The 14,432-nt window shown below is 39.8% G+C and overlaps 1 protein-coding gene across 1 annotated transcript in view; it reads left to right on the plus strand.

Moving 5' to 3' along the window:
• The window catches only part of SLC49A4 (solute carrier family 49 member 4), a gene marked incomplete at its 5' end in the record, with an annotated part of 65,339 nt that overhangs the window by 28,340 nt on the left and 22,567 nt on the right, over positions 1 to 14,432 (plus strand). Inside the window, 2 exons of the mRNA XM_082055356.1 lie at positions 4,039 to 4,307; positions 10,279 to 10,408. Coding sequence (XP_081911482.1) covers positions 4,039 to 4,307; positions 10,279 to 10,408 — 399 coding nt within the window. The remainder of the gene's footprint in view (positions 1 to 4,038; positions 4,308 to 10,278; positions 10,409 to 14,432) is intronic.

Below are 14,432 nucleotides of genomic sequence, written 5' to 3' on the forward strand. Positions count from 1 at the left end.
TAGCCTTACTTTGTTGTTGTTGTTGCCTGTTAGGATATTGCAGCAGTGACAGCAGGGAGTGAATAAAGCAGGTATAACTGTGTTACTTCTTAATACTCATATAATATATTCTTTCAGGGAAGTGATGAAAACCATATAATTTAAGTTATTTATAATGTGGCTTGACAAAAATTTGGAAAAGAGATGACAATATAGTACAAAAAGAGTTTTTCTTCTCTGTTGCTGCATTTAAACCATCCATTGTTTTATCTTTTTGCAATTCAGAGGCCAGTTTGGGAACAAATGTGACTTTTATTTTGTGCAAAGCAGTGGGATGTATATATATATACCTCTGTGTATTATTTTTTTAATATATATAGATAGGTATATCCATAATGTAAATGTGTAAGTTATCCACTACTGTGATGCTCTGGCACATGATATTTCATGCTGGCATTTACTACCAGTCCTCAAATAATTTTTATGTATTTTTTGGTAAAGGGCTTGTGTTCATCTCCAAGTTTGACAGAACACACAAATTCATTAGCGCGGAGGTCAGGTGTGCAAAAACCTTGAAATTTCAAAATGAGTTCCTGACCTGCCTTCTGGAATGGTTAGAAACAAGATATTTTGGGTAGATGTTTATTTCCCCACTTTTGCTTTAAGCTAGAAAGTCATCAATTATTTTGTAAGTCAGGGATGAATTTCTGGTATCATTTTGTCCAGTTTTCTCTTTTGTGATTGTGATTAAAAAGCCTTCTACTCTTGTGTTATTTCCTATTATTTGAATGCAATAACTTTCTACTTTTTGATACCTGAAAATAAGTATATCATGATTATAAAAATAATGCATCTGAAAATAGAGCAGAGCTGGTTAAATAACAGATGAAAATTGCCCTGTTAGTGTAATAAGTCTGAAAAATACTTTCCCATCTATGTAGAGTCCTGTGCTAAAGTTCTGTTAGCCCTTTTCTCAGGGAAAAGAAATCTTGTTGTGCAGAACGAAACTGGAATTGTCACAGGGAAAAAATGCAGTTGCTCTTTGCACCTTTTCGGCAGCAGAAACAAGAAAATCGGGGAGTAACAGAAACAAATGTCTCTTGGTGTTGGAGCAATTTTTAGCACTGGTGGTGTACAAGGGGAGACTCCTGTGGTCTGTGAGAGCAAAATCTAGCATGGTGATGATAAGAGTTTGTAACAAATAGCAAAAAGCCACCAGAACTGTTGTGTTCATATTTCTCTGTCAGATGGAGCGTCTGCTACACGCATTTCCTGGAGCAGCAGCTTTGTAAATGCACCGAATCGTGATTTGAATCTCTCGTCCCTGCCTCTCCAGGGAAATGATTGAAGGATGTGCAGAGGAACAATGCAAATAATCTTTTCCTCAGGAAAAAGTAGCTTAATTCAAGCCAATATTGAACACCAGATAAAATAAGATTTAGACTGTTATCATATATAGAGGCATTTGAGGTAGTAGTCTGTATATCTGTGGCAATTTAGTCTGAAAATAGTGTTTATTAACTGCAATATGTTTGATTTGAAAAATTAAGCAATATAAAGAGATGCTTTACCTTGGATGATAATGTCGAGCTTGGTAAATGCCAAAAAAGTAGATGGAAAGGCAAATCCATTGGAACAGGCAGGGCAAGGCAGGAGAGTGAGCGGGCAGGAGGACACCGACAGAGGAGACCTACGGTCAGACAAAAATTGTCTCTTTCTTTGGGAAAAAAACTCAGACAGAAAAGTAATGTAGATTTAAAGTTCTGGACGAACGTACTACTGTCTCCCTTTGGATCTGTAAAGTAAAATTAACATCTATTTTTCCATTGACTATAGAGGTCAGTTGTAGACCTTTACTCAGATGGTGGAGTTTGATAGACATAATGAGAAGAGTATGTATGATTGTCACTATATATCAATTGAGGTTTTTGTTCAGTAATTTGTTTGGTTTAGTTTTTCTTAAAAAAACCTTTTTTCTTCTACCAGATGAGGCACCTACATGCCCATAGGTGCTGCAGAACTATTGTACTTTTTTCTGATTTTAGTGAGTTTTATTTGCCCTTAGGATTTCAATAGAGTAGGCATACTTGAATTAAAACAATATTATCATAGTAGGATAAATGAAGTGTTAGTATGGCTATAAAGGTTATTTTGTGGTAATGCACTTTTCCTAGAACACGATAACAGACCCACAATTGAAGTATTAAATTCACTCTAGATCAAGAGGAAATACTAAAATAAAATTTTTAAATGTTTCAATTGTTACCTCATTTGCTACTGAAATGCAGGTGGTTTAGGGGATGCGGCATAGCTCTGCAAATCCATTGGAACAGTTTAGGATAAGTTTGAGAATAACTTATTGTAGTGAAATAAGTAGAGCGAAAATACCGAAGTATGCAAAGTTACCTTGGTTTGTCCAAAGTACGCTGACTTGGAGAGCAACCATAGGGATTCATGTAGGATCTCCTCCAGAAACCTATACCAGAGCATTATTTAGATAGTGCTTTTTATTTCTTTAAAAAAAAATCATTTTGTTTTATTGGGGGGCCCAGTTTAACAAACATTAAAAAGGCCTGACCAGGCCTAGGTGATGTCCATCTGAAGCATATCATGAGCAAATAGTAATGAAATCTATCCTCACTATGTGAACTTTGAAAAAAAAGGAAAAAAAAAAAAGGTAGCAGTTGCTTATATTTAAGAGTGGATATTACTTCTGTCTCAGCTCAGAAAGTGTTTCTTTCAGATGATATGTAATAGCTTTTTCTTTTCTTCTGTGTATTTTTATAAACTTGGTTTAAACATTTGATTTCTAATCCATTGAAAATCAGTAGCATCTATTCTTTTTTGTTGAAAGCTAGCTTGTTAATTTGATAAAGAGTCTGTCAGCATTTCTTTTGCATATTTTATTCCTTTATGTGCCTTAAAAAACTACTACTACACTGTGTATCATTCAACCATTTGTGGCTTGAAACATTGCCTAAATGCTAGCTTGTATTTCCCCATTTTCAGGCCATAGCTTTTTGTGTCTGACAACTCAAGTCTTGCAGCAATAACAGAGAGTTCCTGCTATGGTTAGAAAACCACCACCAATTTGAAAATATCATCTGCCCCCATTTTATTGTACAATGGATAGATCTGCCTTGGAGGGTTGCAATGTTGTGTTTGACTCGATAGCTCTTTTTTAAACATGAGGTTTTCATATAAATTCCAAAATGGTTTTGCCTTTCACGGCTGATCACATTTTGGAAAAGTCAAAGTGGAAGGTTTCTGGCTGAGTTCCACATGTAGAAGAGCCTTCAAAAAGTCCTTTCTGTATGTGTTCATTGTACTAATATTAAGCCAAAGTTTTTAGAAACTTGAGTACTTGGAAGTACTATCTCTGTTCTGTCACCAGTCTTATCTGTTAAATCCCAATGAGTGTGAAAAACTAGAAAAATCTGGGTTTGCTCAGCTAACTTAACAGTATGTTGAGAATGGCCAGATTGCTGGAGAAGATGATTCTCTTGGAAACCTCAACAGCCCGGCCTCCTCATCTGTAGGCACACAGAGCTCAGCTGAGTGTGTAAATAAAAATAAATAATGCAGTGAAAAAATATGCAGAGTGTTTTGCTGAAATGTTTCAGTTTGGGATCTGCCATAACTAAATTCAATATTCTGTTGGAATTCATGCAGACAAGGGGTCAGGTTTAAGATGTTTGTAATTTCAGGCTTTCCTTCTACGACACCTTTTGTACTTTTATATCCTATCACGATACCTTTTTTTCTGCAAAGAAAGTCCCTTTAATTCCCTCTCCTTTCGTGCTTTCAAGAGAACATTTGCTTCTCCATTTATCTGAGGTAATGAGAACAGAGGAGCTCTGGATTCTTCAACTCAGTCTAATTGGGCTTCTTTTAGTGTATAGAATATCCTTTATTTGCACAGGACTTTCATTTCTTTGTGCAGTCACTCCATCTCCAGCACTCAATATCTTACATGCTCTTTTAATTTTTTTAAAAAAAAGGGGGGGGGGGGCAAGCAATTGTCATCCAAATGACTATGGTTGCTCATCTCTGTTCCAGGCTGATTCACGGAGGGCAGCTGCTAAATGGCTTGGCGGGGCCAACTGTGATGAATGCGGCACCATTTCTTTCCACAACGTGGTTTTCTCCCGATGAACGTGCCACAGCAACAGCCATCGCGTCGCTGCTCAATTACCTGGGCGCTGCTGGCGCCTTCCTGGTGGGACCTCTCGTAGTGCCGTCTCCTAACACAACATCTCACCTCCTGCTGGCATCACAGAGCAACACAGAGCACATCAAGGACCGCATTGAGGCTGTGCTGTATGCAGGTGTGGCTTAAAAATATATATATCTATAATTCTTTTAAAAAGAAAAAAAATTATACTAAATTTACATACTTTCGTGTGTGTTTGGTACTTGTGAACCACTACCCTCTAGTGGCTGGTCGGCACAGAAAACAGCTGCTGACATGGAAAGTAATGAAGTGGTAAAATGTTGTACCATCAGAAGGGTTAGTGGGTTTTTTTTTCCCTTTTGTGTAGGAAAGATTTTAAAATGACCTTTTGCACAGACTGATTCCAAATGAAGTGTTTCAGTTGTTTGTATCAGCTGATCTTAGGAGAGCCTGTGCTTTTCCTGGGCTTCCAAACTGGTTTTTGCATCTTGAATTTTCATTAAAAAAAAAAAAAAGGTGTCTATGACAGGTTGGGGTTTGTTTTATTTTGTTTCTGTAAGGATGGAAGTCCAGTAGTCTTTCAGAGTGAAATTCTTTTCTGCATTCAATCAGCCTCAATTGATGACTTGCATATGCCTTTCAAATGTGATTAGATCATTAGTATTTAAGAATGTAACACTGAAATTGAAACTCACTAGATTTTGTTTTTAACTAAAACCACATAATTGCTATGTGGTGAGCATTTTCAATGAAGCTTAGTGGAAAAAAACACTGATATAAAATTCACCTGATATAACTTAGATTTCATGTCCTCATTCTTTTTCATGCAGTGACTTCTGTGGCTCTTTGTGTCACTTATTAAAATTATCAGCAAGCTTTAGGGAAAAAGTTGGTTAAGTGTCTTAGGAGTCTACAGTCTGATTCTTAGTGAACATAAATTGACAGCACTAAGAGCAGCTGAACTTTACAGTGTCATGGCAGTTGCACATTCGGTTGTGTTTTTCTCCCCTTAAAACTGCAGCCTCTGAAATTCAGCCAGGAGTTAGCCCTAAGTGTTCCAGAAGTCTTAAATTATATATAGTGTGTAGTTTATAGGCAGGTTTATGGAACTGAGTGAGCTGTTTGTGATCATTGATTCCTGGACATTATTTTTATGGAAATTTTGTCAAGTTAATGCTCCTGTTGGGTGAGAACCACTTTACTGTTCATCTTAAAGAAAGTGTAGTAGAAGTTGGATCACTATTTCAGCAAGTATTTTTAAGTAATCTACTTTTTACTGCATTCAAATGGTTTGGAACAACAAGGAAATTTGGGGTTGGTCAAGGCATTTTTCAGAAGTGTTATTTTAGGCTCCGAAAATCTTATGGCAGATGAAAACAGCCAGTGTGAAAGGAGAAATGAAGGCAAGTCAGCTTTTGTCCTGAGGAGAGGTACATAAGGGAAGGAGAAAACCAGCAATAAGAGCAGCTCTCCCTCTGCAGATTTTCCATGGAGGGAGAAGAATTCATCTGCCTAAAGGAAGTACAGTTTTGTGCGTAAAGCCACTCTTTTGGGTGTGGTAGCATGAGAAATGTAGCTTTCAGCAGCCCATGAGATTCACTTGCTCATCTGTTCTCTTCTGGGAGGTTTTCGTAAGTATTTTCTTCAGAAACTGTGATCGATCTTTCTGGCCACCAAGGTTCTGAGCTGTGTCTTGCCTGCCCTGTGTCTCAGCACAGCTCTTGCTGCCTTTCTGAGCCAGCAAGGGTTTGGCATCATCCTGTAGATCTGTTTGGGATTGGTCCCAGCATAAGATGATCCTACAGCAGCTCTTCAGTTTCCATCTGTAGTTTTTACTTAGTATTTCAAAGTGCTTTGAACAGCGATGAGTTTCATTGCACAACTGCAGTTGTAGTTGTGTTGTATGGGGTGCATTCTTTCAGGAGCTACAACCCCTTTTGTTCCTCAGACAATGAAAAGGAGCTGGTTACTGAACCTTGCTGGCCTGCATTGAATCACGGTGATGGTGGCAAAATGTCCAACTGGTTTTAAATTGGTAGGAACTGTCAAAGAGGAGGTTGCTTTGAATCCCTCCTGGGGTTTGTACTGTCTCACCTCAGCCCTGTTTCCCTGGATGTAGAAGCTGGGTCCCTGCCTCGGGGTAGTTGTACAGCTCTGTTCTCCTGTGGACCAAAAAATAACCGATAGGTGTGCTAGGGTATCGTTTGTCTACTTAATCAGCTGAGCAGAGAATGAAGCTCAAATGAAGCTCAAATTGGCTTCACAGTTTACTAGTAAAGGCATTACAGAATGTGGCAGAACAAGGAGTTGGATCCAAGTGTCGCACTTCCCCACTCCTTTAGCAAGTTCTCAGGCTTGGTATGACATCTCCTTTCAGATGCTGTGGGAAAGCCAGTTCTATGGGATAAGCACTCTGCTAACTCCTAAAGGAGTTGTGTTTGTGGTGGAGCTGCTTGTTTTTGTGTGAGGTAGCTTTAGATAAGCAGCCTCCAAAGTTAGGTGATGACTTTTAAAAGACGGCAATGATGTGAATTGCTAACTTGGGATCAGTAGCATGCCAAGAGTGTGCTAATTTTCCAAGGACTTAACCTCAAACATGATTACGAAGCAATTGCTTATAAACCCATTCTGAAATTGCTCAGTTAACTCCACTCTCTTCTGTGTTTTAATAAATTGCTGTTCCTTTATCTCAAACATGGACTAAGAGCTCAGCTGAATTACCACAGCCTCTTTCTGTGTCATCTGTGTCTCTGCACATTTGGGCTCACAGCTGAAATAGTACAGATATAGCAAATTGGGATTGAATTGTATTACCTGAACCGCATAAAGAAGCTTGAATTATTCTGCACTGCAGCCAGAGCTTTTAGCCATGTGCTTTCCTAAATATCAATGTGAAATCATTCTTTTTATTTTATTTTTTTTTAAGTGTGTGTGTGTGTAAAATGCCCTCATTGCCTCTTTACATTTTGGGATAAGATGGGGAGGAGGGTTTCTGGGTTTGGGTAGGTTTTTATGCTATGAGTAGCCTATCAGAAGGAAAAATACTTTGTATCGAGGAGGCTTGTGCCTCTAAAACCCAGTTTTTTCTGTTTGGGGCTTACCTGGGCATGAGGGTGCATGCTTCCTAGGTAAAGATGCAGGTATCTTTCTACATTGATGTCCACAGGTCACTCTGGCATGGTATTCAGATTGCTTTTCTGAGGCATTCCAGATTCACTCCTCAGCAAGGAATATACAGAACTGTCTTTCTGCACACTAATTCATGGTCACTTGCCCAATCCCAAGTACTTTGCTGCATCCGTTGCGCTGTTGAAAAGCTGGTATCTCCTGTGGAAGAGCTCCTCTTTTGTGGCTTTAGCTCCCTCTGTCTCAATATTGATCTGTTTCTTACCTTTTCTCTTTTACTTACTTTTACGCCCTACTTAAAATCTATAACTTGTCCTGGGAATGTATTTATATAGTCTGGTAAAGTAAATGGCGATGGAGATAAAGGTTTGGGTTTCCTACTGAGGGAGGAATGCAGCATGTAAGAAGTCAGATGTATTTGGCAGTATCTGGACTTTTGATAGAGGTGCAAGTGTGATACACAAAGCTAGGATGGCATGAAAGACTTACACTTTTCAATAGAGGCAGCTGCTTTAGTTTCCAAAGTGAATTCCGCTCTTTTATGCATGAGGGCCATGCTTGCAAGGCAAATTTGTTAGCCTGGAAAGTATAACACTGGGAAACATTAAAGAGTTGCAAGAAGGTACTACAAGGACTGCATGCTAAATGTAATAATTAAAAAAAAAAAAAGTGTTGCTATACTGCTCCTACTGCAGCAATTTGACTAGCAGGAATCTTGAGGAGACCTGTGGAAGAGGCCTCAGATAGGCACCTGCTATAAAATATTACCATGATTTTAAAAAAGTTATGAACATGTCTTACATTCTTTAGAGAAAGACCTAGCTTTCCCCTTACAGCACTGCAGTATAATGAAGTATAATTAAGTGAGATAATAAGCACCTTGGATAAAGTCTATTATGGGTTTTTGTGGTCACATTCTTGTTGGCTATGCCTGTCTGCAGTCTGAAATCTCCCTGTAATGCGTGATTAAAGTGTGTGTATGCATGTACATATGTATACTTGTAAACCTGTATGTAGGCCTAGATGCAGGAGAAGGGAATAAACGGCTTTTGGCGAGCCTTGCATCCCTGTCCAGTATCATCCTGCAGTGACAGAGCATCTCATCCCTTTCTTAGATCTGGGACGATCAGTTACAGCTGGTTCTTTATTCTCTGCTCATGGTCTCAAAAACAATGTACACGAAGATAGAAATGAATCTGTTTTCTGGAGAACAGAGGAGATACAGTGAGAAGGTCTAGTTGAAGTGCCCTTAACCCTTGAACAAGTAATTAAACCCCGGCAAGAAAAGAGACACTACATAATTCAAAATGGATCCTTTAGTATTTGATCGTGAAGAATGGTATTGTCACGTTCCCAGTATGCCTTCAAAAGAAACTTAGTGTAGACATTTTTTTCCATATACCAAACGGGAGTATTCATTTCCTTCCCCATCTTCAGCTGATCATTTTAGACTCCAAGTGTTATTTACTTTTCAGTTTCCTGAATTTATTTTCTTCTGGTTTAGCAGAAGAGCTGGCAAAGTGCCATGTTCATCTTGATTTATTAAAAAAGAGAAGAAAAAAGAAAATAAACGCAATCGAGTATCCAGCTCTGCTGGAATTTATTTGTGGTGTCAGTGAGCACTTCTTTGTTATAAGATCACAGGTTCTTTTAAGATAACACACTTCAGCTATACATTTTTCTCTCCAGCAGCAAAGAATCTTGTTTTCAAAGGGGATAGGAGAAATATTGGGATTGGGGACTGTGGAGAACATGATATACATTGTAAAAGGCCTGTAAAACAAATTAATTAGACTGACTGTGGGTAGAGTTGTTTATCCTCAGAATGTCAGATCAGGGGGCTTACTTAGTATTTTCTGTGAAGTGCTCATCGCTTTGCAGGTCCAGGTCCAAATTTCTGCTGTGAAATTTTTCAAAGATCTAGAATACCTGCTGCTGAACAAGAGGAACATCTGCAAACAGCTGCATGCTTTCATTTTTCTCCCCATTACCAATGCTCTTTCTATTCCTGAGCCATGGCTACTACTACACTTTTCTCTTTATATTCTGTTGCCATGTAATACTGTTTGTGTCAGAGGTGCTGCCTTGCTTGACCTTTTGTTTGCCTTCGTAGAATCATAGAATAGTTTGTGTTGGAAGTGACCTTAAAGCTCATCTAGTTCCAACCCCCCTGCCATGAGCAGGGATACCTTCCTCTAGACCAGGTCACTCAAAGCCCCATCCAACGTGACTTTGAACACTTCCAGGGATGGGGCATCCACAGCTTCTCTGGGCAGCCTGTTCCAGTGCCTCACCACTCTCGTGGTGAAGAATTTCTTCCTTATATCTAATCTAAATCTCCCTTCTTTCAGTACAAAGCCATTACCCCTTGTCCTATCACTACATGCCCTTGTAAAAAGTCCCTCTCCAGCTTTCTCGTAGGTCCCCTTTAGGTACTGGGAGGCTGCTGTAAGGTCTCCCTGGAACCTCCTCTTCTCCACATTGAACAATCCCAGCTTTCTCAGTCTGTGTCACAGGAGAGGAGCTCCAGCCCTCTGATCATCCTGTGCGCCAAGTAATTGTCTTTCCGTGCCCTGGGGCTTCCCCAGTCCCATCTGTTTAAAGTCTCTAGCACGCTGTTACCTGAACTGCGTTGCTTCCATCACAAGGAAACATGGCCAGATTTTCACAATGCAGTTCTCTTTAAAGAGAAAAAACAAAAGCTTTCATTTTGCTGCACTGAGTTCCCATGTGTGAGCCCATTGCTCTGCAGCTCCTTTCACTGGATGGACTGCCAGTATTTCTCCATCTCATTGATTCTCCATCTCAAATTGAAATCTTGCTTGGGAAGGAAAAAATAAATTCTCCTTTAAGTTATGGAGTTCTGTTGTTGAGATCACTAAAGCACTCGTGGTGGGATTTATGTATCAGGGGCAGGCTGATAACAATGCTGTACTGAAACAAGGCTTTCAATGCTAACATCTGTTCTCGGTTTTGTTCTCCTTTGCCCTCTTGTTTAGAATTTGGAATGGTTTCCCTGATATTTTCCGCAGCGCTGGCCTACTTCCCCTCACGACCTCCATTCCCGCCCAGCGTGGCTGCGGCGAGTCAGCGGCTCAGCTACAGGAGGAGCTTCTGCAGGCTCTTAAGGTAGGTCCTCACTGGGTTTCCACTTCAAAGCAGATCAGCACCTAAATAAATAACACCAAGTGTGCTTTAATCTTCTCATTTAACAAACAAGTTGGTTTGTAGTGCTTTTAAGCAAAATCAAATTAAATATTAATGCTGAGACATAAAAGGATGCTAACTGCTAAAAAGTAGACATTAAATTTTAAATCGTTGGGTGTATCTCAAGCCTTCACACCAGAGTCCTTCAGAACTAACACTGCTTTAGTCATCCTGTTCGCATGGCTTTTCTTATGCAATGCTTCTGTTACATCAGGTTGTACAAGAGTGTTCACAGTGTGTGTACTGCTAGGTGTAAGATAACAGTTAACAACACTGGGCGTAACTAATAAGCTGCTTTCTTCCATGCTTATTATATTGGAATGAATTTGGGGTTTGCTTATCAAAGGAGTATCCAGCTGCTTTCAATCAGCCCTGGGAGCAATGAATGGACTAGCTGAGACTATTATGCAATCTATTAAATCACATTAATTGCATGTTAAAATATGAAGTGGGGAAAGGAGAAGTGTCTCCAGATGGGTTTCTGGACAGGTTCAAAGGTGAGTTTCCTTTAGATTTTTGTGTTTAAAAAAAAAAAAAAAATACGTATATAAAGAAAGTGACATCTCCAGCTTTGCAGCTTCCCCCACTTGAGTTCTTTTGGTAAGACACAGTCCCGTCCCCCTCAGTGTTTGTAGCATGTCTGTGGAAGGGGAATCTGGTCTCAGAGGAACAGCTGAAGTGACTCTAGCATTAATGGTGAATAATTGTGAAGGGCTGTGCCCTGTACATGATACTGCACAGATGAACTTTCTGGGACAAAGAAGAACTGCTCCTATCGTGCGGTTACTCTTGCTGTAATTGTTTCTTGGTGATGTAGTGATAGGAGCTGGATCTGCGTACAAAGGGCTGCTTGAAACGTGATAATTGTGGAGCTTTAGGCATTTGGTTATTACAGACCTATTGTGAGCTGTACTTTCTAAAAGTGTATTTAGAGCCAGCAAAAACAACTCATCCCTTGTCGTCATTGGGTTTTTTTTCTGTTGTTTTTGGAGGCATTTGTTGCAGTTATATAGTTGAGTTGCAGTAAATAGTTGACAAGATGCTTAATCCTGTGTGTTCATCCTGGAGCAGGCTGGCTGTTGGGAGGTGTGAATACAGCTGGCTGGTTAGTCGGCAAAGTGACCTGTTCAGGGTACTAAAAAATCACAACTCCCATAAGGACACTTGGCACACGCAATAATGTTGTTACGCACCCAAACTGGTGTGTGGTGAGCCCCTGCCTGAGGGCTGTGTTGTAAAAATGTTGCTGTTGAACAGAAATCCAAACAGCAACTGGCTCTGCAGGTGAAATACAAAATTTCTGTTGACAGTACTTCATTTGGGAGCTTTATAACCATCAGATTGCTTGTTCAAAGTGTTGTAAACAGTGAACCTGAGATACTGGTAAGGTCAGGAGGTAAACAGCAAAGCTGTCTTACTATCAAGCATCAATGAAAGTTAAGAAAACAAACCGGACACTTAAATAATAAGCATAGTTTATAGTGTCTCCAAGAACCAAGAGGTTTTTTAAAATGCAGTTAGGTAGATCATTATATCTCCCTTCCCTCTGGTCTTTATGCATTATTCCATGCAAGCCCGTATCAAAGGCACTTCTTCATTCCTCTGTGCATGAAACAATCAACAGTTCATCATTAAACCCACTAATCTTGAGGAGCCTTTCAGCAACAATCCATCAAGCAAGGGGGCTTTATAAAAGAAAATGGTATCTGCTGTGCTTCAAGAGAGATCCATCATCTGGTTCGTTAGGCTTCTAAGATCTGTTGCCTGCCTAATCTAGACTTCATAATTCTTGGCACAGAGAGTCTTTCTTTTGACTTAATGGTGTAGACTGAAGGTAATCAGCTGACGAGCACCAGGAAATCATGATTTCCCTTTCATTGCAGGCTTAACCTCTGGTATGAGAACTGTGTGTAAGGCATTTAGGATGTTTGTGAGCTGGCGGGCTGACCCGACTCTGCACCAAAAAACACTAATGAGAATTGAGATGTTCCTCATTTCCCTCTTCTCTCCCCCAGGCTGAAGTTTTATTACTTCAAAATAAAGCTGCGCAGCATAACTTTACCATTGAAGTCATTGACCTTTTTCCTTGGATGCCAAGGGGATCTATTGCATCCTTGCAGCTCCCACACTCCTTTGTGCCTTTGGGTCCTTGAGCAGTCGTCTTCATGAGCTGCTTCTTGCAGAGTCATATTATAAATATCTTCTTAGGGTCAACCATTCCCTGTAGGCTGGTTTTTTTCGACTTGCTTAGAAACCTGGTTCTTCCTTCTGATTCGGAGGATTCCTGCTTCTGACAGATTGTAACGATTAGCTGATCTCTGGTTATCTCCTGATAGCAACTCTCTCAACCTGCAGTGGGAGATGGCAGATTAGTCATGGTTTGGGAGCTAAGCCCAAATCTTTTAACAGTCTATCACTCACTGTGACATGTGTAGTTTGAATTTCCGTTAGAAAAAGTATGGTGCCCTTTCTCAGTTTCTTGGGTGAAGCAAATATGACTTTTTTATTTTCATTCCTATTTCAGAATATGCCACAAATTCTGAGACAAGTAAATAGTTGGTAAGTCTTTAAATCTGCATTAAGAAAACATGTCGTGATTTTTTAAGTAATTAGATGCTTTTAGCTGGTTACGTGCCTTTTATATTTTCAAGGGACTATGTAAGCAATTTTGAAATTTTGTAATAGGGTATTTGTGCATCATTATTTCTTTAATGAAACTTCAATATGACATCACCATCCAGCGATGGAAGCTGCTCAAAATGTGCCTGATGTTAACAGACGCTGTCAAAGTCATTCTGAACCATGGCGCCTGACTTTGACGGGGCTCCCCTCTGAACCAGCCTGTCTCATGGATTTTGGTGGCATTTTGTAGCTTTCTGAAAAATCAGAAGAAAAAGCCAATTTGTATTCCAGCAGAATGGTTTACCAGAGACTGATGCTGATGTCCTGTCATAAGGGCTGATATGATGGAAAACAGTGTGGGTTTTTCTATTTCCAGTGGAGCAACTGCAAAATTGCAAAAACAAATACAAGCGACTGGAGCAATGAAAAGCGGAGCTGCTACTTAAGATGTATGTTTCAAATAGCTTTAGCACTTAATGTAGCCAATGCTAGTTATTGCTGGACAAGGGGACAGAGTGGCATCTGATGATCGGTGCTGTTTTGTCACTGCCATGCAACTTTCTCTTGGTCACCTTATTCTGGAGCAGCCTCTGTCACTGCAGGATGTCGTGACATGGCTGGTTCTCTAGTACTGGGACTAGAAGTTGGACATGGCACAGAGCTGCTGTCCCATGTGGGATCCCACCAAAAGCAGCTCTTTAGTGAAGGGGAGGTTCAGATAGCCAAAGATTTTGAATATCATGCAAGTGTTATTCTGGAAGAGTGCATCCAGACTTGTTCCCTTTTGCAGTCTGTGACATGGCTACATAATGTCCATGCAAAAAGGGCATGGACTTCCCTTTTTATTTTATTCTACAGAAGCTGAATTAGCTTTTACATTAATAATATCAAATAGCAGCAGAAAGCTTGCCTTAAGAGATGCCAAGTTGATATAAGATAGACTAGGATAAGAGTATGGTAATATTAAAGTAGGAAAAAATGTCAGGAAGACAGCAAATGCTTTAGCATTCAGAGAAATACAAGCAGTGTGTGCAAGAGCTGAAAGTTTGGAAGTTGTTTTTCTTTGCATTAAAAAATAAATCTGACATGAAAGATATTGAAAGAGAAGGATATGTTCATGTGATAGAAATGTGTTATTCAAGAAGAGGATGTGTGAAAAAGAACAGTGCAAAAAAACACTGGCTGGTGTGCTGTGCGTGGATTTTCTAGGGGAGTACAACAGTGAAAGCTGCACACCACTGAGTGTCTTGGAGAGTATTTGAAGCTCTTTCCCTACCTCTTGGCTTTCGTGACTATGTGCTATCAAATTGCTGCTGCATGCCAA

The sequence above is a fragment of the Streptopelia decaocto genome (assembly GCF_964273445.1).
Source record: "Streptopelia decaocto genome assembly, chromosome: 6".
NCBI classification, from domain to species: Eukaryota; Metazoa; Chordata; class Aves; order Columbiformes; family Columbidae; genus Streptopelia; species Streptopelia decaocto.